The sequence below is a fragment of the Rhinoderma darwinii genome, chromosome 3, assembly GCF_050947455.1.
Source record: "Rhinoderma darwinii isolate aRhiDar2 chromosome 3, aRhiDar2.hap1, whole genome shotgun sequence".
NCBI classification, from domain to species: Eukaryota; Metazoa; Chordata; class Amphibia; order Anura; family Rhinodermatidae; genus Rhinoderma; species Rhinoderma darwinii.
The window spans coordinates 40,835,734-40,863,583 of record NC_134689.1 but is presented as its reverse complement, the minus strand read 5'-3'; the positions used below and the strand labels follow the sequence as shown (position 1 = coordinate 40,863,583).

At 35.7% G+C, this 27,850-nt stretch overlaps 1 protein-coding gene across 1 annotated transcript; it reads right to left on the bottom strand.

Annotated features, from left to right (window-relative positions):
• Positions 1 to 78: 78 nt before the first annotated feature.
• On the bottom strand, positions 79 to 24,365 carry GABRA6 (gamma-aminobutyric acid type A receptor subunit alpha6). Its single transcript, XM_075859939.1, has 8 exons — positions 24,254 to 24,365; positions 23,878 to 23,945; positions 21,081 to 21,301; positions 18,570 to 18,652; positions 16,965 to 17,108; positions 12,040 to 12,192; positions 10,038 to 10,291; positions 79 to 1,092 (listed from the first exon to the last, which is right to left on the bottom strand). The coding sequence occupies exons 2-8, from the start codon at positions 23,878 to 23,880 to the stop codon at positions 802 to 804; spliced, it is 1,149 nt and encodes a 382-aa protein (XP_075716054.1). The 5' UTR covers positions 23,881 to 23,945; positions 24,254 to 24,365; the 3' UTR covers positions 79 to 801.
• Positions 24,366 to 27,850: the final 3,485 nt, after the last annotated feature.

The window sequence follows — 27,850 nt, the reverse complement described above, 5'->3', positions numbered from 1 at the left end:
TTGTTTTCTACGGACCTCGTATGAACTCATGTGCGCTATCATTGCATATGATTGTAACGGAGGTGAGCACGGCCACCATAAGGGCAGTATTGTGCGAATGCAAGCACATCTGAACATTTCATTGTATTATTTAAACTGGGTTTGAACACATCTCTAGCACCCCTTGAAAAAGCTGTATACGCGAAACGCGCTTTGGGGCGCTTCCATTCCACTGGGCCTTTTGAATACTTTTTACACTCATGGGTAAGGCATGCCAGGTCATATATTGTTGTTTGGGACTCCATCCAGATTTAGGTGTGCATTCATTCGGACATCTGCATAGATATGTGCATTAGTACAAACGTTCATGACTATCTTTTAAATCCTGCCATCCTCTTGTCCGTACTTACTGCTTACCTCTTCTGCGTCCACATGGTTTGCTAAAGCTATATGTAACAGCATTGCTTCCCCTTTTTTTTTTAGACTTGGCATTACATGTCCTTTATCACTAGTACCATGCACTTCTGACTCTGCATGTATGCATTAATTACTGTGCTATTACTGTGGTATTCATTTGTATAATTATGTGGCCCTTATACAGTCCAATCCTGTTTTTGGATCCTCCGTATATTTTATATTCCCTCATCGTTAAAACTTTGGCAATACAATTGATATTTTCCAAATTTTCTATTTAAATAGTTTCTGACTCCTGTTTCTCAATTGTAAGTTATAATCTTAGATCTGTAGTTTTAGCCACCTGGGGGTGTAAATAAAGAGAAACCATTAACATCATTATTTTATATTCAAATGTACCTTAAAAGTTCACATACTGCTTTTTATCTCCATTGTGTCTTTTGAAAGATAAACAACCCAATATACTAAATTAAATCCTGCAAATGCCACTGGAAAGAGTATTCTTGCATATTGATCTATTTTACTAGTTCCACTTAGAGGACTTGATGACATTCCTAGCTGTGAAAAGTCTGCAGGTGGAGCATCAACTTGAGGACAGTAAGATTCACCATATGACGTTAGATTATCTTCAAGTGACACATTTCCTTGAGAGACCATTGAGTTGATTCTTTTCTTTAAGTTGCAGTTGGAATCGGAATGCTGGAGACATAGCACATAGTATTAGACAGATCACAGTTATATAATTGAAGATCAAACTGAAGAACAGACTATAAGCACCATCTAATAAGTAAAAACCTCATGCTTTATTTCTAAAAAAACAAAATAAAATTGTTACTAATTTTTGATCTTGGGTCTAAAACCATCATGAGACATATAGTACATAAGCATATGATCACATAGTGCAAGACTGTCACAGTAAAATCCACAAGTGAATCCATATGTATTAAACACTTGAGGACACAGCCTATTTTGACCTTCAGGATGCTGCCATTTTTTTCTTTACCATTAATTAACTTTCATATATATATATATATATATATATATATATATATATATATATATATATATTTTTTTTTTTTATTTTTTTTTAAATGACGCCGTTCAATGTATGGTATAAATAACAATTTAACTTTGTTCAACGGATCTTTATGTTTATGCCGATACCAGAAATGTACAATTTTCTTTTAATTAACTTCTTTTGCACAAAAAAGCAATAATCATAGAAGAACATTTTGTATTACATAACTTTTTTATTTTTTTCATTTATGCGGCTTTATGAGAGCTTGTTTTTTGTGGGACAAGTAAATTATTTCAATGGTACCCTTTTGGGGTACATATAGCTCGTTGTTCTGTTTTTTTTTTCATATTGTTTACTATGCAGTATAAATAAAAATTTTACTTTATTATACTAGTCGTTATTAATGTGGCAATACCAAATATGTATAATTTTTCATTTTCACAATTTATGCACTATAAGTGTATTTTTAATGTGAAAAATAACTTTTTTTATTTTAAACCTGTTTTATCATTTTTTATAAACTTTATTTATTTCTTTTTTTTACTACTATTATGAGTCTTGAATGTGTGATCCTCTTATTGCTTCATTAATACCCTACAATAATAACACATATGGTATACCTGGTGGGTATCTTTAGGTCCCCTGCCGCCATGTTAACTTAAGGTGAATTGAATTCACTACGCTTTGCCTTGGAATTTAGGAGCTATGATCTGCATTATATAAATGCTATCTATTTGTTTTATTTTGATATGTTAGTACTTTCAAATTTAACACAGGTATTATTATGTTCTACTTGTATCATAATATATCTGGACCATGGCGAAGCTGCACATGTGAGTATGCATTTGGCTATGTTTAGTTATTATACCTTTTGTCTAAAACATATATATTTATATATTTGTATAAAATTATATGAATTCCAATAAGTTTAGTTATGTTTCAGTACTGCACTTATTATTTATAATATTTATAATAGTATATTTACAATAGCATCTACAGTATATCATAAAATGACACTTTTATACATACATGTATATTAATCCCACTGAGTTTACTAAAATGTATTATTTATAACTTATTATAACATTTATAAATTGTAACTTTATGGGGTTGTATGCGCTATTTTTGTTGATGTTACTTTAAGTATTATCCTTAGGACAAAGATGTTATTGTAAGAAAAATATATTTCTTGATTTAATAATTTGCAAATTTAATGCAGCGCATAAATTTCCCTAATGATTGGGTTCAATGTTTCGGATTATTGGGTTATTTTTTTTACATAAACTATACTGTTATTGGTAACATACTGTCTCTCACTAGTTTATTATCATATTGTACATGTGCTGTCAATTTGTATAATTTTATAAATATTTTTTGCACAACTGCATATACATTAATATTGTTATTTAACCACTTCCCGCTTCATACAGTTTTGACCTTCATGACAGAGCTTCATTTTTCTAATCTGACGTGTCAGTTTATGTGGTTATAACTTTGTAGTGCTTTTACTTATTCAAGCGATTCTGAGATTGTTTTCTTGTGGTACATTGTACTTTATGTTAGTGGTAAAATTTGGTCGACACTTTCAATGTTTATTTGTGAAAAACACCAAAATTGTTAGAAAATTTGGAAAAATTAGAATTTTTCTAAAATTAAATGTATCTGCTTGTAGGACAACTAGTTATTTCACACATAATAGTTACTAGTTAATATTTTCCATATGTCTACTTTATGTTGGCTTCATTTTTTAAACATCTTTTCAAAAGACTATTTTTTTAGGGACCAGTTCAGTTCTGAAGTGGCTTTGAGAGGCCTACATATTAGAAACCCCCATAAATCACCCCATTTTAAAAACGGCACCCATTCAAGTATTTAAAACAGCATTTATTAACCTTTTGGCATTTCATAGGAATGAAAGGAAAGTAAAGGTGAAATTTTAAAAATTCATTTGTTTTGCAGATATTAAATTTGAATCCTTATATTCTGTAACACAGCAAGTGTTAACAGGGAAACACAACTGAATATATATTACCCTGATTCTTACGTTTTTAGAAATATCCCATATGTGGTACTTGACTGGAACACAGTTTTCAGAAATGAAGGAGCACCTTGTGGATTTTTGGGGCCTTCTTTATATTAGAATATAACTTAGGCACCATGACAGGTTTAAAAAGGTCAAAACATAGGGAAAACCCAAAAAAAGACACCATTTTTGAAATTACACTCCCCCCCCCCCCCACAAACACCAGGGAATTCATATAGAGATGCTGTGAGCATTTTGACCCTTACAGGTGTTTTATAGATTTATAAGAATTTGGCCATAAAAATGAAAAAATAATTTACTTTCAATAAGATGTAGATTTAGCTAAAAAAAAATATTACTGTAGTGAGCATTTAGACCCCACAGGCGTCTTTCTGAAATTAATACGCAGTGGATGATGAGTGAAAATTGCCATTTTTCCACTGATCAGCCATTTTGCCGCACAATATATTGTGCCTAGCTTGGAGAATCTAAACCCATAAATTGTTAAGTGCGTTCTCCCGGGTAAGGCAATGCCTTAAATGTGGTGGACGTAAACTGCTGTTTGGGCATACTGTATGGCTTAGAAAAGAAGGACCGCCATTTGAAGCGTGGATTTTGCTTGGTAGTAGTTTTGTTTGAAGTTTTACTGGTATTTCAGTTTATAATGTGGGGGCATATGCAATCTGTGCGAAGTACATGAGGGCATAATAAGAGGGTATAATAATGGGGTAAAGAATACAATTATCAATAAATGTGTGGCACGCTCTGAAGCAATCCGTTATGCACAGGCCGTTTGTCACACTAATAAATGGTGTCCTTTCTTATCCCCCTATTTTAGCACTCTGCACCTTTTTGGAAGCTTTCCTCCTTTGTAGTTTTGGAAATTATGCTGGGAAGGGTTGCCTTGGTATAATATGGGTGCCCTCGCTTCCAGCAGACGTGCTATGTCCCTTCCCTTCCTGTTTCCCTCAGGGTTGCACATCGAGATGTTTTTTCATCACCGCATTACTACTGCAATAACTTTTTAATTTTTCGTTGATGGAGCTGTCTGAGGGCTTGTTTTTTTGAGAGACAAGCTCTAGATTTTATTGGTACCATTTTGAAACACATGCAACTATTTGATCACTTCATTTTTTTGAAGAGGAAATGATCAAAAACAAGCAATTTTGGAATAGTTGTTTTTTTACATACATAGTGCAGTGTATAAGAGCTGTCTGTCATACACTGACAGCAAACTTATGAGTACCTGCCGGAAGCGGGTCCTCATGGGCTTCGATACTTGGCAGACCCACAGGACATTGTTAGGCCTCCGGTTGCCGTGCCAACCATCGGCACACCAGCAATTGCGTAGCTGGGGTGACGATCGCTTAAAAACCCCTCAGATGCTGCAATCGCTATTGGGCACAGCATCTGAGGTGTTAGTCGGCCGTATCGGAGACTAGCTCCGGTCTTGGCCATTACAGCAGGTTGTCAGTTGTAACATACAGCTCCACAACCTAACTGTACTGCGGTTTGCGAGATCCACTTCCCGACATCACTGTATATATACGGAGCATGTCCGGAAGGGGTTAATATTATTGTAAGACTACTATGTGATATTTTTGTTACTGATTATTTTTGCAGGATTAAAGTTAGGCTTCGTTCACATCTGCATTTTGGCTTCCGTTCTAGCGGATCTGTCAGAGGAACAGAAGAACGGAAATAAAGTTTCAGTCAAAATACCCATTGATTTCAATGTGCTCAGTTATGCTCTGTTCCGTCAGGTTTCTGTTTTTTGGACTGAAACAATAGCGTAGTCTGCTGCACTATTTTTTCCGTCAAAAATTACGAAAACTTGGTGGAAAGGAGCTTTCTGTTTTTCCTTTAACATTGAAGTCAATTGATGACGGATACAAATGGATATGCCTTCCGTTTTTGTATCCATTATGCATTACGTTTAATGGATCCGTTTTTTTAAATGCCAATGCGCAGAATGAAAATGACAAAAAAATGATAAATAAAAAATACTGAAAAAAACAGACCTGTTAAAAACGGAGCATAACGGATGCCAAACTGAAACAAATGGAAGGTAAAATGTCAGTTTTTTTGACAAACCTGCAAAGGGATTTCTCAAAAAAAGGAATATTTTACCTTCCGTTGCTTTCAGTCAGTCATCCGTTATTGTATCCGTGTTTTTAATTTAGACGGATCTGCTAAAACGGAAGGCACAAAGCAGATGTGAACGAAGCCTTAACAGCATCACTTTCTGTTGGGGCCAGAAATTATCTATTTTTTGTTTACGCTGACGCTTTGTACAGTATATATTTCTGAAAGGTTGTTTACACGCATGCACTTACATTTTATATATATATTTGGAGATGCACCATTACTTTACTATGAGTTGGCAAACTTTTTATGCATGCGCTGAAACTTTATATAAACTCATGGTTGTTGTTGGATGTTAAATTTGGTGCCCTTTTAGATACTTCTTCATAACTTTATACCAGCTCTTGGTTGGCTTACTTTAGACCACTTTTTTTGTGCCAAAATGTTAGCTCAATTTTGTGCTTCTTAAGCCCCTTTCCCACTAAGCGACACACTTTTGCCAGACAAGTTGAAAACATCTGCTCTTGTTGGCGCATTTCAGTGATAAATATTAAATCTGCTCTACTGTGTTTATTTTCTTCCTTTGTAAGTGTGCCGTTACTTTGTATTATCTGCACATGTGTGGTTTGTATGATGGGAAACTTATTTAGTTTCCAATGTTTAAATTAATTTGGTGTGATGTGCACGTACGCTACTTACCCGCCATGGTCCTGCTCAGTATACATTTCCAGAAACCGGAAATAGTGAAAATATCCAGAAAATAAGGTAATTAATTGTATCTGTTTTCTATTTGTTAATATTTGTTAATAATTTATGTGTAAATGTATTTATGTTTGTATAGATAACCATCCCTGACGAAATTACGTCAGGCAGCGATACGCATTTGGGACCTTTTTCTGCAGTACTACTGGGTATACTTTTTGCATTGTGTCTTTCATACTTTTGGACTTTGGGTGTCCTCTTTTCATAGTGGTATCTGGGGGTCACATTATTTATTTATTGTTTCTATTCTTACAGTCATTAGGCATTTCATATGCAGTATAACACACATTCTTATTTCAATCTAACTAACATGGTGTTTATGGAATATTATCTTGGATGAATTATTTATTTATGCATTCATGCAATATTCTGTCTGACCTTTTGTTTTTCTGAATGACTTATCAGGAGTCTGTACTGCTGTGGTACCATTTTCATTCAGGGTGGGCCATTTATATGGATACACCTAAATAAAATGGGAATGGTTGGTGATATTAATTTCCTGTTTGTGGCACATTAGTATATGGGAGGGGGGAAACTTTTCAAGCTGGGTGTTGACCATGGCGGCCATTTTGAAGTCGGACATTTTGTATCCAACTTTAGTTTTTTCAATGGGAAGATGGTCATGTGACACATCAAACTTATCGAGAATTTCACAAGAAAAACAATGGTGTGCTTGTTTTTAACGTTACTTTATTCTTTCATGAGTTATTTACAAGTTTCTGACCACTTATAAAATGTGTACAAAGTGCTGCCCATTGTGTTAGATTGTCAATGCAACCATCTTCTCCCACTCTTCACACACTTATAGCAACACCGCAGAAGAAATGCCTCCCGATCTGACCCCCTTAGACTTTTATCTTTGGGGTCATCTGAAGGCAATTGTCTATGCTGTGAAGATACGAGATGTGCAGCAACTGAAACTACGGATACTGGAAGCCTGTGCTAGCATTTCTTCTGCGGTGTTGCTATCAGTGTGTGAAGAGTGGGAGAAGAGGGTTGCATTGACAATCCAACACAATGGGCAGCACTTTGAACACATTTTATAAGTGGTCAGAAACGTGTAAATAACTCATGAAAGAATAAAGTAACGTTAAAACCAAGCACACCATTGTTTTTCTTGTGAAATTCTCGATAAGTTTGATGTGTCTTCCCATTGAAAAAACTAAAGTTGGATACAAAATGGCTGACTTCAAAATGGCCGCCATGGTCAACACCCAGCTTGAAAAGTTTCCTCCCTCCCATATACTAATGTGCCACAAACAGGAAGTTAATATCACCAACCATTCCCATTTTATTTAGGTGTATCCATATAAATGGCCCACCCTGTATAATGCATTCCTGGTGTATCTACATTTTAAGGGCATGCTCAGACGTGGCGGAATTGCTGTTGAATTCCGCTGCGGACAATCTGCAGTGGTAATCCACAGCAGACATTTTTTCCATTGATTTCTATACCTTTTTAGTTAACTTTGTTCAGACGTTGCTGAAAATAACAGCGCGGAATTTAGGCTGCGGTGCAGAATTTTCACTTCGCAGCATGCACAGTATGTTGTGGAGAAGCAGCGGATTTTCACTGCAGATTTCAGCATTTGCAATGCATAGGCCGAAATCTGTGGCAAGTCCACTGTGATATCCCCAATGTCTGAATTACCTGTCAAATATGCAAATGTTGCTGCAGATTTCGTTGCGTAATTGCCACGAATTTGCAGTAACATTTGCATCGGAAAAATTCTGCCACGTCTAAACAGGGCCTAAGGGCATATTCAGACATGGCGGAATTGCAATTGAATAACGCGGCGGACGGTCCGCAGTGGAATTCTGCAGCAGCCGTTTTTTACATTTGTTTCTATACATTTTTAGGAAACTTAGTTCAGACGTTGTGGAAAAAAACTGCGGAATTTAGGCTGCGGTGCAGAATTTTCCCTCCGCAGCATGCTCATTATGTTGCGGAGAAGCAGTGGAATTTCACTGCGGATTTCAGCATTTGCATTGCAAAGGCTGAAATCTGCAGCTAGTCTGCTGTGATACCCACAACGTCTGAATTACCTGTCAAATATGAAAATGTTGCAGCAAATTCGAAAAGAATGTGCAGCAACATTTCCAACTGAAAAAATCTGCCACGTCTGAACATGGCCTAACTCTATTTAATGAGCTATGGATTTTGAAACAGAGTTTTTCATTTATTTATTTGTATTTCTAGGTGTGCACATCTGCTTCATGTGTTCTGTATGTTATGTTTAACACATTTGCAGCACCCCAGGTTGTATTATTAATGGTGCCCGTTTACCATTATCATGAATAAATCTACTTGTTACATTTCATTTGTATTAGTTCATTTTAAGATTAATTTTACTGAATTTGAAGATTTTGTCGGAGAAGAAAATGAATGTGAAACATCCACACATACTGTCCCCCAAAAATTATTTACCTTCATGCTTTGTCTTAGTTACCAATAAATTGTTCAATGAATAACCAAATGTCTTTCTAATTATGTGATCTCAGTTGTTCTGGGTCTATCTGCTGTGTTCTAAAGTGACTAGCAATGAATAATTGGATTGTTTGGCAATCTAAGATAGTTTTCTGGCCTACAGTATTTTTTATTATTATTTTCCAAGTTCAGCCTTGGGACCATCTGTGGCCCGTAGTTCTATTACATTTTTTTGTGGACCGTAATGCACATTGAACAATAGAAATGATCAGTATTTGTGAATAATTATACTACAGGCTTTGACCGGTTTCATTTGAATTACGGGCTCAGCAAGCATGATTTCTATAGCTATTTATGTGGTTTCAAATTATTTTTCATTTTGAAATCTAGCATGCTCTAGATTTTCCATTTTTGAGGCTTTTTCCATGCTGACATCCATTTAAAAAAAAGAACACACATAAATGTTGCTATAATATCAGTTCGGTCTTGTTTACACAGAGCTATTTTGGTTAAATTTTTAATACTTTTATATTTTTCTTCCAGCCGGATTTACGATTAAATTCTACAGGATTTCTTTTGAAAATCCACTCATGGCTTTAAAAACAAAAGAAAATAAAAAAAGCACACATGCAAAAATTTCTACTTTAGTATCAGTTAAATAAAACATGCATGTAGCGGAGATGCAATACCGCAAACAATCTGTGGACAGGTGTGGCACTGTTTTTAGAAGAAAGCAGCCATGTTTTTCTAATCGTGGACCACTGGTTTTTTATTATTTATTTATTTTAGGTTCCACTTTTGGTATGGGCAAAATAAGGCTACCTTCACACTATAATATGTTTTCCTTCTCATTTGTACTAAGATCTGTTCCCAAGGGTGTACGGAGGAACAGATTTCCCAAACCTAGTTTAAGGGCAGGCTATGAGATCTATAGTTAAGTGGAACGACAGGATCACAGTGATGCGGCCATAATATGGATGCTAAAAGTTAGGCTGTACTATGACTGTGTGAAACTAACATCATGCTAAAGAAGTATGTTGGATGTGTCATTTCCATTTATATAGATATATTCATAAATATAGTGCCAGAATTTGTTCTTTGGATAGTATGGATAAATCTACTTTTTTTTTTTTGTACTTTTAATACAAATATGTGCCGAATAGAAAAAAGAAGAGACTTACTCAGAACAGTTTACTCCAAGGACCTGCTCAGTAACACCTGTAGCATTTTATAACAACCCATGGGGCGGTCACAGTTAAGTAATGTGACCATATCCTCGCATTGCTCTAGCGCAGTACTGACAAACTTTTAATGAAGGCAAACCTTACCGTGACAATCTCTCCTTCTGCTGTTGCTGTTACAGTCACAGCTGCTAGCGCAGATTCTTTAGCTGCTTTTATCATTGCTCGTTGACTTTGTCGATTGGTAAAATAATTTACTGCAGCAAACTCTATGAGTGCAGAGAAGACAAAGGCGAAGCAGACAGCTATGAACCAATCCATTGCAGTTGCATAGGACACTTTTGGAAAAGAGTGTCTTGCACTAATACTTAAAGTGGTCATTGTTAGAACCGTTGTAATTCCTTGAAAATAAAATGAAAGAATATACTGGGTCAGCATTTTATAAATAATTGGTTTACTGTCACAATAAATGTAATAAAATATAAATTAATAATATCTATACTTCAAAAATTTATCATTTTAAGGAGTATGATGATGCCAATATTTTATCCTTAAAAAAAAAAAAAAAAAAAAAATATATATATATATATATATATATAAAAGTCCAAATACAATGTCAGCCGCACAGCCTTGTAAATTATAGGTGGGTGCTGATCTGCCCAGGTCAGGGCTAACAGACCTGCTGTAGTAGAATCCAAAAATCAGGCAGCACTCCAAGGTATAAGCAAGGTAGAAAAAGGTGCTTTATTGGTCCATATACACACACGACGTTTCAGCTCAACACAGGAGCCTTTCTCACTTGAGAAAGGCTCCTGTGTTGAGCTGAAACGTCGTGTGTGTATATGGACCAATAAAGCACCTTTTTCTACCTTGCTTTTACCATGGAGTGCTGCCTGATTTTTGGATTCTTCTATATATATATATATATATATATATATATATATATATATATATATATATATATTTGCCATTAGGGAATATCAGTTTTGAGTCATTTTTGGCTTCTGAGATAATTTATCACAGCAGACATTTCTTACATTGATATTAAAAAAATATTATTCAACTTGGAGTCTCCGAGATTCCTATTGCATCAGGACTCACCTTTGATGTCTACAACTACATGTTCTCTTTAGTGTTTATCCCCTGAGACTGCTGTTCAAGGTGTTTTTCTCTTCTCTTACTGATCCCTTTTCCCCCTACACCTGAAGACGACTGATTTGTATTTCTCATGGAGATCTTCTATACAGTGTAATTTTTATTTTACTTTCTCCATTTAAATGTGCTGACCACACATTTATTACTGTTCCCCTTTCTCTTCTTCCTCTCCGTGCCCCTTACAATTTAATTGAAAAAAAAGAAACACACTGTTGATTAAAAAAATAATAATAATCCCATTCACATAATGACAATGAAATTCATTGGCCATGATGGGTTTTAGCAAGGTCTTACTATGATTTCACTGCTACCTGCTAACCTACAGATAGTAGAAGAACCAGGGACATCACTGCAGCATCAGGCTACACAGGGTTTGTTTGTAGTCTGTAACCATGAAGACAAATAAGTCAGCATGGTAGCTGTATACATAGAATAGTAAAATATTTTTATCAAGACTATTTGCAAACTTACAAAAATACTGAAAGAGGCATCAATCCAATGAGTTTTTAAAAAAAAAACAAAAAAAAAACCTTAAAATATTTATTATCTGTTATTTATGTATTTTGCAATGTTGTACAGTAAATCTATTGGAATCAGTCCCTTTTCTATGGAGGAAGAGTGATCACCAGCTCGTTGACTTGGGTATACACTTGGGTTACCTTTTTTGTATCAGTTAGCCGAAATATGTCTTTCAAGTGTATGAGAAGATTGGAGAAACAATATAAAACCCCAGCATGGGTACATTACTAGTCTAAGATTCATACCAGCAACAGTCCTTGCTGGAACCGATTCTTTGTTGATCCAAAACACAACTTGAGACAAGACAACAGTCATGCTGCATGGGATGTATGTATGGATGATGTAATACCCTATTTTCCTTCGTAGATAGAACAACACAACTTGCTGAGAATATTCACCTATAACAGATAAGCAATGGATGACAAATGAGTGGTGACATGGATGTTATGGAAACACCATTGAACACAAGTCATACCAAAAACTGTCCTAGCTGGAACAGATTCCTTGTTGATCCAAAAAGAAACCTGGGAAAGAATGACGGTCATTATGCAAGGGATATAGGTTTGTATCATAAAATAGCCCATTTTTCTTTGCAGATGGAAGTGTACCGTCATTACAATATATTCACCTGTTGATAAGAAATATAGAGTCACAATGATTTTAATAATCTCAAATAGAATATTTTAATTACTAACAAATTATGTTATTCTAAAAAGACACCTGAATCAACTTCCACTTAGTCCTCATGCACAGGTAAAGGAGGCTGAATGGTGGCACTTGAAGTCCCTGCATTATGGATCCATATTATGGACCCCTAGTCACTCTGTAAGCTGCTATATAGTGCACTCTTCAATGCTTTATTTTGGAAAGATCAATACTTCTGCAGGAGCATACCTCTGTAATATGGCTTCTGAATTCTGATAGAACATGGTGCAAATCTCCATATGAAAAAATACCATGTTATGGTAGAGTAGGGCACTACAGAAGTCTTTGCGGGCCCTGTTACGATTCCATACAACTCAAGAAGCTTTAGGGAGCTGCAATACAACAATGTTCATAAGGCCTTAGATTATATTTTTCTGTATTATATATACTAGTCCTTCTCAATGAATTAGAATATCATCAAAAAGTTAATTTATTTCAGTACTTCAATTCAATAAGTGAAACTCATATATTGCATAGATTCATTACACACAGAGTGATCTATTTCCAGCATTTTTTTTATTTTAATGTTGATGATTATGGCTAATAGTTAATGATAAACCCAAAATTTTGTCTCTCAGAAAATTAGAATATTAAAAAAAGCCAAATTTCTAAAATGATTTTTAAATACTGAAATGTTGTCCGACTGAAAAGTATGTACAGTATATGCACTCAATACTTGGTCGGGGCTCCTTTTGCGGCGTGGCATTGAGGCGATCAGCCTCTTTCACTGCTGATGTGTTATGGAAGTCCAGGTTGCTTTGATAGCGGCCTTCAGCTCATCTGCATTGTTGGGTCTGGTGTCTCTCATCTTTTTCTTGACAATACTCTATGGGGTTTAGGTCAGGTGAGTTTGCTGGCCAATCAAGAGCAGTGATACTGTGGTTATTAAACCAGGTATTGGTACTATTGGCAGTGTGGGCAGGTGCCAAGTACTGCTGGAAAATGAAATCAGCATCTCCATAAAGCTTGTCAGCAGAGGGAAGCATGAAGTGCTCTAAATTTTCCTGCTAGACGGCTGCGCTGACTCTGGACTTGATATAACACAGTGGACCAACACCAGCAGATGACATGGCTCCCCAAACCATCACTGACTGTGGAAACTTCACACTGGACCGCAAGCAACTTGGATTGATGCCTCTCCACTCTTCCTCCAGACTCTGGCACCTTGATTTCCAAATGAAATGCACAATTTACTTTCATCTGAAAACAGGACTTTGGACCCTGAGCAACAGACCATTGTTTTTAAAGGCTTAGGAAACCTTTGCTGGTGTTTTGTGCTGATTAGCTGATTAGAGTGTGACATCATGAGTCTACAATCTTCAACTTTTACCCAATATTCTCATTTTCTGAGACACTACATTGTAGGTTTTCATTAACTGTTAGCCATAATCATCAACATTAAAATAAATAAAATGCTGGAAATAGATCACTCTGTGTGTAATGAATCTATATAATATATGAGTTTGACTTTTTGAATGGAATTACTGAAATAAATTAACGGTTTGATGATATTCTAATTCATTGAGAAGGACTAGTATATACACTACCGTTCAAAAGTTTGGGGTCACCCAGACAATTTTGTGATTTCCATGAAAACTCACACTTATATTTATCAAACGAGTTGCAAAATGACTAGAAAATATAGTCAAGACATTGACAAGGTTAGAAATAATGATTTTTATTTTAAATAATCATTTTCTCCTTCAAACTTTGCTTTCGTCAAAGAATTCTCCATTTGCAGCAAATAAAGCATTGCAGACCTTTGGCCCTCTAGCTGTTAATTTGCTAAGGTAATCAGGAGAAATTTCACCCCATGCTTCCAGAAGCCCCTCCCACAAGTTGGATTGGCTTGATGGGCACTTCTTGCGTACCATACGGTCAAGCTGCTCCCACAACAGCTCTATGGGGTTGAGATCTGGTGACTGCGCTGGCCACTCCATTACAGATAGAATACCAGCTGCCTGCTTCTTCCCTAAATAGTTCTTGCATAATTTGGAGGTGTGCTTTGGGTCATTGTCCTGTTGTAGGATGAAATTGGCTCCAATCAAGCACTGTCCACAGGGTATGGCATGGCGTTGCAAAATGGAGTGATAGCCTTCCTTATTCGAAATCCCTTTTACCTGGTACAAATCTCCCACTTTACCAGCACCAAAGCAACCCCAGACCATCACATTACCTCCACCATGCTTGACAGATGGTGTCAGGCACTCTTCCAGCATCTTTTCAGTTGTTCTGCGTCTCACAAATGTTCTTCTGTGTGATCCAAACACCTCAAACTTCGATTAGTCTGTCCATAACACTTTTTTCCAATCGTCCTCTGTCCAATGTTTGTGTGCTTTTGCCCATATTAATCTTTTCCTTTTATTAGCCAGTCTCAGATATGGCTTTTTCTTTGCCACTCTGCCCTGAAGGCCAGCATCCCGGAGTTGCATCTTCACTGTAGACGTTGACACTGGCGTTGTGCGGGTACTATTTAATGAAGCTGCCAGTTGAGGACCTGTGAGGCGTCTATTTCTCAAACTAGAGACTCTAATGTACTTGTCTTGTTGCTCAGTTGTGCAGCGGGGCCTCCCACTTCTCTTTCTACTCTGGTTAGAGCCTGTTTGTGCTGTCCTCTGAAGGGAGTAGTACACACCGTTGTAGGAAATCTTCAGTTTCTTGGCAATTTCTCGCATGGAATAGCTTTAATTTCTAAGAACAAGAATAGACTGTCGAGTTTCACATGAAAGTTCTCTCTTTTTTTAGCCATTTGGAGAGTTTAATCAAACCCACAAATGTAATGCTCCAGATTCTCAACTAGCTCAAAGGAAGGTCAGTTTTATAGCTCCTCTAAACAGCAAAACTGTTTACAGCGGTGCTAACATAATTGCACAAGGGCTTTCAAGCGTTTTCTAATCATCCATTAGCCTTCTAACACAGTTAGCAAACACAATGTACCATTAGAACACTGGAGTGTTGGTTGCTGGAAATGGTCCACTATACACCTATGTAGATATTGCATTAAAAACCAGACGTTTGCAGCTAGAATAGTCATTTAGCACATTAACAATGTATAGAGTGTATTTCTGATTAATTTAATGTTATCTTCATTGAAAAAAACTGTGCTTTTCTTTCAAAAATAAGGAAATTTCTAAGTGACCCTAAACTTTTGAACGGTAGTGTATATTCTGTATATTATATCTTATGCCATAAACAATGACATTAGAACCTATATGTTTTACAAATTGTACTGGTAATGTTTTTGAAATTATATATCTTTCTTATTTATTTTTTTTCAAAGAGATGTAAAAGTTCTCGTTATTGGCTCAAGGAGTCATAAATGTTATTCAGCAGCTATTGATTGTAGCCCAAATACACTGGGAAATTGAAGAATTATATTCAATTTAGTATTATAGCTTGCTAACTAATCATATTAAACTACTATGTAGTCATAAAGCAGAAGAAGCATTGGCAATAAACATTTTATGTATCTCTATATAGACATGAAAACATGAGAATATACCGCATACCGGATTTCTAAAATGCACAGCTTTAACACATATATTTATCAAGCATATGATTCTATGAGTGTTATTATCCATTTTGCACTACAGCAATGCTGCAGAACTATTTTTATATTGCACGGTTACTAAATAAGATTTGTTACTGGATGGCTTTTTGATGATAGATTTATTATTTTCAGGGAATGTGTCATCTGCATGTTTTACTAATCAAAACTATATAACGTAAAATATTATTTTTTATAGTGTTTTTATTTTCTGATTGTATATTTTTTATTCTGTACATGATTATATGGGCAGCCATCCTGACAGAGCTACTGCTCTGTGAGAGATTTGCTTTACAGCAGCCCCATGGACATAGGATACCTCAGTTAGCACATGACCTATTGGCTTCTGTGTTGTGGGCATGCTCTATGACATGTTAAGAGGTCACTTTGCTGGGAGGGTTTGGAAGTGGGCTGTCCCAATCAACTATTGTCAAGGGTTATGTTACTTGCCTTTAGATTTATAATAACTTCTCGGTGCAAAATGCAACACATTTATGGCGCTAACCATATTACAACTGACACTCTGCTGCAATGTCCAGGATTGGAAGATAACTGTAGAATCTAAGTGGTTAGACAGAGACAGGGGCTCATCCCTTTGGTGCTCCCTCCTGTCGCAATTGCAGGGTGCCCATGGTAGCTGGGGTCCTAAAAAAAAGTCCCCAGATCTACAATGTGTGGATGCCTATAAAGCCTTGAAGAAAGTGTGTTTATTTGTTCATTTCTCCTACAAAAAAGGAATAAAAGTTAAACATTAAGTCATATGTACCTCAAAAGGCAATGAAAATTAGAAGTCGTTCTGTACAAACAAGCCCTTATAAAGTTCAGTTGATTGTAAAAAAGTCATAGAACTCAGAGTATAATGACACAACCACAAATAATTTTTTACAAATAAATATTTTACTGCGCAAAAATAATAAAACCAAAATCGATATAAATTTAGTATAGCCAATCGTAATCCTGCCTGTGATGATAATGAGATGATTGCTGAAATTGATCTTTACAAAATAGGAAGTGTAAGCCCATTGTGAGGCTACGTGACTAGTCTTAGAACTGCAAGATTATTTTTATTTAAATAGTGACATTGAAAATAGAAACATAAAATGTACTATATCATGTCATTTTTTGAGGATTAAATCCCTTTAAATTACCTGTATTAGACTTCATTGTTTCACTGGAAACTGTTTGTCCAACAAGATCATACTGTAGAAGACTTGAAGACTCTTCTGGCACCTCAACTGAGTACAGAGGGCCTTTTTTCCATGTGTAAATAATTTCACTCTTGGGATAGGCATCTGTGTAGGAGAAATAATAATAACTGCATTATAATGCTAAGACGTTGCATGAAACATTATTAATAACATTATAATGCGAAGAACTACATATGCTGACATATTTTAGGCTATTTAAAAAGTTATATAACTAATAAATATTTACATTGGCAAAAAAAAGCATCAGGGAAAAGGACCAAATATAAGAAACTAATATAATTAAATAAGTAAATTTACAGACCTGAACCTCAAAGACTTCCTTTGGGCTAGAAACTCTGACCTTCTAACTCATGAGTTAGAAGGAAAAGTCCAATGCCTGTATAAGTATCGCAATGGTACCTATAATGCCTGTAGATTTTCAACAAAAATTTAGAAGAGGCATGGTTGGTATGCCTGAGGAATGTATAGCCCAAAAAAATGTCATCAATCTGGTATGCTTCTATGGATTGAATGCAAAGTTTATTTCATTTATTTTCTGGTTTCCCCCTAAATATTTGCATTTAGAAAGATTGTTTCAGCTTGATAGTCTTGCTACCCTGTTTTCTTTTAAGGGGGTCTTCGCATCTTGGAGATTTATGGCACATCCACAGGATATACCATAAATGGCCGATGATGATAATCTCTAGAACGGGGCCCCCTAAACCCTGTTTTACCTTGTTCGGCTCCCGCTATTTCCCGGCCCCTTCCTGATTAGGTGGTATGGAGTTACAGAAACAGTGTAGCATGGTGAGCTATGCTGTTTCCAGAACTCAGGAGCTACAGAAACAGCATCGTTTGCGGTGCTACACTGTTTCCATTAAATTCTTTGGGAGTTACGTAAACAGCGTAGATCAGCGAGCTCATCTGTTTCGTAACTCCCGACCACCTAATTAGGAAGTGGCCGGGAAGCAGCAGGAGCCGAACAAGGTATAACGGGGTTTAGGAGGCCCTGTTCTAGGGATAGGTGCGGGTTCCAGAGGTGGGACCCGCATCTATCGCACATTTATGCCATATCCTGTGGATATGTCATAGTTGACCAAGATGGGAAAAACCATTTAAGCTACCAGGACCAGTTCTAAACTAGAGCATACTGTATGTGTAAAACTATCTGCACATATAAATCCATAATAAAGAAATAGAGAAAAAAACAAAACAGATCATATCAGATAATAGTTTATCTAATCTGATCTAACAGAACTAATCTTTTTAATCTTTTATATCCATGATTGATTCTGTTTAAACAAAAGCTATAAAACCAGTGTGAACCGAGCCTAATCCAGAGGCTTTCTGGAAGCCATGACTTCAGTGTGGACAGAGCCTGGATAGTATAATTAAAATAAATAAAAAATGAAATAGAAAAATATTTAAAAGTATATGCTAAAAAGATGTATTATATTTCATTTACATTTTTAAAAACCAGGTGTACATTTGGTCCTAGCATTGCAACACTGAAAATATAGATCGTTATAGTTGTTTCAGAATGAAATGCGCATTTACTTTACTTACAGCTGCCAAACTTCAGTGGGCATGCATGTCCATCCATAGGAAAATTCATTAACCTCATAGGGCATTCTGCTTTGATTGTCAACCTGGAATAAAGATAATGATGGAATTACTAATATTGCTCTTTTAGGTCATTGCTATTAATTTACTACCTTTCTGTGTTTATAATTGTAAATATTCATTCAGCATTATTGTACGTGTGGCCGCTATTTTGTTGCTCAATGGGTCAACAGTTACACTGGTATAAATCCAGAATTCCATTGTCATTCCCTGTTTAGTATGGTTATTATAATTCAGAAACGTATAACACATAATGCCAAAGAAACTTACAATCTATACATTTTACTGAAAGTTCCACATTTTCTTGAACAAGTGCACAAAAATGTAAGCTAGGGTTTTTCTTCAGTTCAAAGAATTCTAAGGAACCACAATAATTCTTATATTGCTTTAGGAAATACAGTAAGGTTTATGTATGTATCAGAGGTGTGAATAGGTGGCACTTAAAGGAATTTAGACCACCTCTTTAAAAAAGGAGCCACTTCTGTGGCTGTCGTTACCCCCGCAACCCTGCCAAAATTTTGCCAGGCAGGCAGTGTAGTATTACATGGAGGCCATTCAAATAAACGACTGTTCGTAATATATCATCGACTCAAGTCTACCAGAATGGGAAACACTTTAACAGAGTGGCGCTCTGTTCTGCTTTATACAAGGGGTGCAGAGTGGGTAACCCCCTCTATGACATCTAATAATTTTCTTGAGACAACCAATTTAAACATTTATCATTATCCAAAGAACACATTTTTAATTTGTAGGAACCTCACTGATGGTACCCACAGTAATATCTATAAAAGGTGACCCGTACCGCCCTATTCACGCCAATCCATTTGTTTGAAAGAGGGTAGGAGAAAATGGAAATGATGGCTTCACTGATATAGTCTTTTGGAGGTATTACAGCTGCTTTCCTCTACTCTAAGGCCGACCAGCTTACTGTAGATGGGAGTCCCCTGTTCTAGTCATCAGTGGGGATCCCAGCAGTCAGCTGTTACTTTTACTCCCATCACAGAATATTTGCTAACAAGTGGGGAAAACAAACCAGAGGTCAATATCCCCCCTCTCATTTACAAGTGATTGTCATGGCCTGACTCATGATGGTGAGATAAAAAGGCATGAACAAAAGAATGGAAAACTCTTTTTGAAAAAAGTGCATGTTTCATTAGAAATATGGGTTTGTCAGTTAATGATATGAGTAAATCCTAAAATTGTAATAAAATAAATATCTAATAAATAAGATTTGTATCAACCCAATGTGCAAAAAATTTGAATTGCATCAATGCATGTTATATTTTTAGATAGATTAGTGGATATCTACGTATATATTTCTGAAGATGCTCCCCTTATTTCTCTAAAAGAATATTAAAATATGACAAAAATCCCCCATTTTAGCAAATTCTGGATTAAAACGCCGTTTAGTATCAGGGTATGTGCATACGACAGCGCAAAATTCGTCTTAAATTGCAGAGCTGAATTTCAGACATTTTTGCATGTACTCGCGTTTTTCGCGGCGTCCAGTACGGACGTAATTGGAGCTGTTTTTCAATGGAGTCAATGAAAAACGGCTCCAATTACGTCCCAAGAAGTGTCCAGCACTTCTTTGATGCGGGCGTAATTTTACGCGCCGTCTTTTGACAGCGACACGTAAAATTACAGCTCGTCTGCACAGAACATCGTAAGACTCATTGCATGCAATGAGCAGATGTTTGCCGGCGTATTGGAGCCGTCTTTTCAGGCGTAATTTGAGGCGTAAAACGCCTCCATTACATCTGAAAATTGGTCGTATGCACATACCCTTACAGTGTTTGGCATAAAAAAAAAATAGTGTTTTGATTAAATCATATAGGTTTTAGCTAGAAAGGTAAATCACAGGTGATAGTAGTGTTGGTTTACTGTTATATTGCAACGTCTATGCAGTGTATTATGTGTATGCTAGTGGAGAAAAAAGGGTATTACAAGCTCCAGAAGGAACTAATACGCCTTATTAATCAGCAAGAAGACCCTCAGAATAGTTCGCATTGTACTATATAATGAAGCAAGTTTCAGAACCTGCTATTTTATATAATACAACAATGGACACTTGGGGAATCTGTGGCCTTAAGAGAGTTTAGTGCCCTGTTCTGTAGCTGTCAATTTTCACTGGAGCGCCACTACTTATATCATAATTTATTCTAATCATTATGTAATGCCTCATATTGTAAAAACACCCCCTCCCCTAAATTATTTAATTGGTGGGTCACAATATTAAATCCTTCCAGGTGACCTATATTTGCTCTGTCTTTTAACACTAATTATCAAGGTCAACAAAAGTTTAACATCATGTTAGGATTTGACATTTACGGGTGATTTAGTATGTACCACGTGAAAATGTCAAATGGAAGCAGACAAAAAAATTGCATTAGAAATATATAGAAATTATCTTAGCACAGACCTAAATTGCAGTTCGAAATGTAATTTTCTCACCTCATTGTGTAGAGGATTGTTCCATTTTGCATGATTCTGAAAAGTTTATTGGGGGTTGTCATATTGTGAGAGATTGACCTTTTTCCATTTCTGAAAAAGGTGTCTGGAGTCCAGATTTTACTGACCATTAAGTTATTTAACCTAAGTATTTCTGTGGGGCCTTCAAATTTTAGTCTCTCATCAATCCACGTCTGCCGGAAAAAAACGTCCATTGTGTATTCCTGGAGGAAAATTAAGACCATTAAAGGTTTCAGGCCAAAACACCAGACCCAGTAATTTAATAGACAAGTTAACTAGCATGTTAGCCACACTTCCGTCACTGCTTAATGATTTTAATCCTATTACCATTAAGCAGTTACTTAAAAAAGCTTCTACAGGGGGAGGGGGAATGAGTCTTTTATTTGACGTCTCGCTGAACAAAAACTTAATCATGCAGTATAAAATGGCTTGAATGTTCTAAGGCAAATTAGCTAAAAACCTGTAGAATAATTATACTGTATTCAAATATATAATACTTTGAAAATACTATGCAAAATTGATAAAAAAATAAAAAATTAAAAACAAAAAAGCTTTATTATGCCAAGTACTACTTATAAAATGTAAAAAATATATAGATGTTTTTATCACTATAATAAATGTAATAATATAACATATATTATAATTATAACATATTTGACTAAACCAAATTCCCCTTTAATTTGTTTAAAAAATATATATTCTTGGAAAGATGGAGCCTGTAAAGTGGCACATGAAGTGCCTTTAAATTCATACTACAGAGCTATAGGTACTCAGTATGTCGCCACTGCCCTCCATAGCTACGCCCCTGGATGTGTTCTCACCTAGAACAAATGCTTTTAGGACAGAATATATCTGTAAAATGGCATCCGATGTAACATGACAAAATGGATCCTTACAGATTGTGAGAGAATATATAGTTGGGGAGGTAGTTTTGACTGGAGTGATCATATGTTCATCACTTTTGCACCATAGACTTTTTGTGGGTTTTTCTAATGTTATTCCGGCTTCAGGAGAAAACTTTATATAAATTGATCCATATTTAAAATTTTTCCATGAACTTCGACCACTGGTAAAGCCCAGGTGCCGCTATGATCTTGTTGGTGAGGCCCCAAAGAAAAAACTTGCGAAGCCCTGATATATGCTATGATACCGTTTTATCTCATCCTTCCATACACTTCCCTGAGTCATGTTTCATGTGAACTTATACCCTAGAATGTATTCTTTTAACATTCACACATCTTATGAGGGACCCCCCTGGGGTATGAACCAATATATTTGCCCACGCATACCAGTCCAGCGCATGACAAAAGGACATTCTTTGGGTATAAGTTGGCAGCATGGTGGCGTATGGGCATGAAAGAGTATGTGTCGGGGAATACACATGGAATGTGCCGGAAAAACGAGATTTGAGTCTTATTTGAATATAAAGAAGAAATAACAGTGGGAATAGAACCAATTTTACATTGACCTAATATCTAAATATAAATGCAACATTATACTGCATAAAGAGAAAGAGTCCTTTTACATGTGCAGATACATTTGTTGAATCGAGCGCCGATCTACGAAATAGTGAGGAGTTTGAAAAATTGTGCATTTATATGTTGCAGCAATTGTATGTATTTTTGAAATATCAATCCCTTGTAAGATTGTTAGTCCTTCCTCCTTTGAGCGTTTGCTTTTCATTTCATTAATTTCCACACATCCTGTCTCGTCTGCAAATGACTACCAGATGCCTTTGTACCCGAGGGGATGTACCACCGACAAAAGATAATGGTTAGGTCATGTTGCATATGTTTGCTCAATATTACAATTTTTACATGATAATCTCCCCGTGTAAAAGCCCCTAAAGTCAACGGTTTATTTCAAACATGATACATAACTAGCCATAGGTAGAATTCATACCGTGTGTATTGTGAATGGCCAAGCTCAAAGTATTTTTTTTATTATTATTACTTATATATTTCATAACTGGTCTCTTATATTAGGTTTATTGTCTAATTGTCTTAATTAGCTATTGAGACTTAATACACAACTTTGAAACCTTTAGGCTGGGGCTAGACCTAGACTTTTTTTTGTAGTGAACGATTTAATCGCTGCCCATAGAAATGCATTAGGCTAGGGCTATTTATCTCACTCTAAAAAAATTGCTGTGATATCGCTGTAATAAATCGTGGTCCATAGGAATGTATTGAGTAGCTTGAAAATCTCTTCAAAATCGCTCCAGACAAGTGCGTAGCTCTGAAATGCCAGCATGAAACTATTAAAAGAAATTCGCAAGCAAATCTCGGACTAGAGTTGATTTTGAAGAGATTTTTAAGTTATTCAATGCATTCCTACGGACAGTAGTTTATCACAGCGACATCACAGCAATTTTTTTAGTGAGATAAATAGTCCTAGCCTAATGCATTTCTATGGGCAGCGATTAAATCGTTCACTACAAAAAAAGTCTAGGTCTAACCACAGCCATAGGTTTCTAATCAATTTCAGCTATTTCACTTGATCCTAATAAAATGGCTAGGATTGTTTCATGTAATAATTTACGTATTTTTTGTTAACAGATAGCTTTACATATAAAACAAATTTGTATAAATAGGGCACAAATACCTTCTGTAGCATATACTGACAAGAAGATTATACTAAGTAATCTGTTCTAATCAGTTTGCTTAAGCACTGCTGATGTATTGTAACATGAAAGAATAACAGTAACTACTTACTATAAGATATACTTTTTTACCATTTTTACAAACAACTAAAGAAAAAAATTAAATAGAACTCTTACCATTTCGACATCCGAAACGGGACCAAAGCTTGTTACGTAGATATCAGTTTTGACTTCAGTAACACGACCTGATAGAAATTTGTCACAATTCTATTATCAATTTATAAATAAAAGTCTGTATAAACTGACATTTGGTTTATAAAAGAAAAAAAAGAGAAAGAAAAAGAGAAATCAAGCATACAACACAGATTTTCTTTTTTACTTATTCTTTTTTATGTTTACACCATTATTACAGTGTTGTTTTACAGACTTATCTTTTGCGATGTGTATATATATATATAAATATATATATATATATATATATATATATTTATTTATTTATTTATAGGATTCAATGGTATTCAGTAGTGTTTAGCCCTCCAAATAAAAAGTTTACCTCCAAATCCAGGACGTAGTCTGTTATCATAACCATCCAGTAATCTATCCAAGATGCGTGTTATATTCTCAGAGAAAACATTGTCACTGACAGAATAGTCTCCAAAACCTTTATTTGCCCTGTAAACACATAAATATATAAATATTAATGTATGTATATATATATATATATATATATATATATATATATATATATATATATATATATATATCAACGTATCATTAATTTATTCCCGTAATTATGTATTTAAATGTGTATTTATATAAGTTCCTTCAGAAAGACAAGACATGCATGTATTTATATGTGTGCATGTATATGTTTTATATATCTTGAATTAATTTCTTTACTTACCATAAAGCAATGTAGTACATCCAGAAGATCAGCCAAGCCATGCCTCGGTGCTGATAAAATGTCCAGTAAAATATTTCTGCCCAGTCACCCGTGGTAAGCTTCACATGCCATAGGTTTTCCTTTTGTTTATCAATAATCCATCTAAATTTTAAAGAAAAAACTGTGTAGTGCAGATGGAGGTTTTCTCCCCCTTTTTGCTCTTTGATTTCCCTTTCAAGGCAAAGACTCAACTGACTAGCTCAGCTGAAGGAATTAGATGTTTGAAGGGACAGTACACGGTTGGAGAGCATTGACAATAATCGAATGAGGCATTATGGGAGATTAAAAGGAAGATATCCACAGCTACTTTTGGCATAGAATTAGCAGGGACCCGTTAGGAAATCTGGACAAGCCACGGTATCTCGCTGATAAAGAAATGGCCCTTGCTCTGGTCATGTGTATTGAAATAGATTCATATATTAATATTAAAATATGTTGCATTCTCAGTGTAATATGAAAATAAAAAAATATATATTTTTTTAAGAAATAGATGTTAAATTAGCCAATTGATATTATATAATTTCTGTATCTTCCATAACTCTACATGAAATAATGCAGTCATTTATTTTCAAAGTACAATAAGTCTTTAAATGATACTAACTCTGGTTGGCTGGTTTCTTCCAAAAACAGTGCTGCTCTTGCCATGGGCCATGTCTGGTATTGCAGCTTTGCCGCATACAAGAAAATAGGGCTGAGTTGCATTACCAGACACAGCCTTATGGATAAGTGTGATGCTGTTTGTAGAAAAAGCAGCAATATTATTCTTATCTAATACAACCTCTTTAAATTTCATTACAATTGTTTATTGCTGTACTTATCATATGTCAATATGCCATTGCATATAAAACTTTATGAACAAGCCTTGAATCTTTACTGGATATGGTAGGATCAATTTGCCAGGTATGAGATTTACAAAGAATTATAGCTATATACATTATAAAGAATTAATTGAGAAGATCATTTTTTGGTGCTTATCTCTAATAGTTATGTAAAATATCACATAATTCACATATATCACATATCATACAATTACACAATGCCCAGCCCAACTTTAGCTAGACTAAAGGCCCTATTACACCGGCCAATTTTGGCTGGTGCAACGAGCGCCGATCATCGAGACAGCTCATTGATCGGCGCTAATTTGCTCCTGTCACAAGGAGCTATGTATGGGGACGAGCGGTCGTTAATCTGATCGCTCGTCCCCATACATTATTATCATGTCGGCAGCGCATCTCCCTGTTTGCTGACAACGATAATATTTCAGTTTTTTTAATCGATACGATCAGCAGATTTGCTCGTTCATCTGCTGATCGCTGCCCAGTTTACACAGGGCAATTATCGGCAATGAGCGTTTTATGAACACTTGTCTGCCCAATAATCGCCCAGTGTAAAAGGGACCTAAGGCTCCTAATGCATACAATAATATCATGACTCTATACAGCCTCCACTGAGTTGAACAGTCACATAGTAGGGCAACCATAGAAGTCTTTGAGGCCCTACCTCTGGATTTGATTATGAGTAAAATGGAGGATTCTATATGAATTACAAAGAAAATGTTTTTGCTCTCTGATATGGTGCTCTACAGATGCACCATACACTGGGGTTGTGCATGTAGTGCGTATGGCTCTTTTCACATGTGGTAGATTTGGTACAGAAATTTCTAAAACTAAAAATCCATTCCATTTATTTAAATGGGGTTATTTCTCCAGCATGTGTTTGGATTTTTACAAGCCCTTTATAGATGTATAGGACAATGCCCCCCCCCCCCTCTTACACAGCTACACAGGATACCTTTATAGCATGTTTACCCGTAATAAACCCCATCCATAGTTTATAACGGACCCAACATACGGACCCAAGAGTGTCCTTTTGTCATACATTCAGGTGTAGTAATGGGCGTATTTTCTGAAATTAGTTTAAGGTCCGTTTCTATTGATTCCATCATCAGAATCGATTTCGTCTGAATAAATTTGTTGTAAATCAAAAGTGCCATTATTACCCCGAATAGTCACCTATGACACTCTGAGGTCTTCTAAGACTGTATGTCAGATTTGTGAATGATGTGAATGGTTATTTACATATTAATGTGAGAATTGTATAGCTGCAGCAGCACTCACTCACAGACTGCCTGCCTAACTAACACCCTGACACTGACTGACTCCTATCTCTCCCTAAAATCTCTCTCTGTATCAAATTTTTGTAAATATAACTATCTGTTCTCTTTTCCTCACTATGAAATACACTCACTGGCACTAATCCACTATCTATCTGTATTGTGTGTTTTACTCTCATTCTCTGTCTGATGTCCTGTTTCTCTTATCTGTATCCTCACAAAGCACCAGCATTTCCTGGTTGGGCTGTTTATAGTGGCTATGATTCATATGACAGTCATCCACGGAGTCATCAGTGACTTACACCTATACCCCTGTATACAACTGGCTGTGCTAGGCTAGAGGGAGGGCTGCCTGCAAGGCTGCTACCTGAGGTCATGTGATCCTTCTTTTCTGTCTTTTTGCTTTCTCCTGATCTGTAAAATGGTGTCCACCATTTAGTTCTACTTGTGCAGTATAAATCTCAAAAGTTTCGGATTGGCTAAAGTCCGAAACGTTTTGAAAATTCGTAATGAATTCCATTTGCATAGAATCTATTAGCAATCTCTATTTAGGTGGTATGCATCGGCATACTTTTTTTATAATTGTATTGAAGAACATTTTCTATGCTTCCTAATCCCGCAAAAAAATATATACCATGTTGAATATTTTTTTCTATAATGTAAGTCAAATGGTGACCTATACCACAGTACGGTCATAGGGTGCCATAGGTATGGCGTATACGTGGAACAAAGGGTATGAACACAATTTAAATGTAGCCTGAGAAAAAATCCACATATAAGTGGGCATGATTTTGTGCATTATATTTTTTAGATACGGTGTCGATATCGATTAGGAAACATGTTGGTTCATTTCACTGATGACTAAATTATAACTACTTTGCTTAGTTAAATGTTGTTTTAAAATGCCTAAAAGTAAACAGACAAAGCAAACATTTAGTCACACTCAAAGTAGATATAAAGAGGATAATTACTACTGGGATTGTTAAAGTCAAAACAACAGCTTTTATTACTAAGTAAACAGAGATACACAAGCAATCATCAGATTCATCTAAAGTGTATATAGCTTGTTTAGTATGGTTGCAATTTGCAAAAAG

Bases quoted from the DNA above. Each gene is read 5' to 3' on its own strand.
- GABRA6 (XM_075859939.1), bottom strand. The intron at 12,193-16,964 runs GTAATTTAAAGG...TCTTATCAACAG, and splicing joins AACAATGAAGTCTAATACAG to GTGAATATATTGTAATGACG. The intron at 10,292-12,039 runs GTATGACTTGTG...TTTATTTTCAAG, and splicing joins TCCAGCTAGGACAGTTTTTG to GAATTACAACGGTTCTAACA.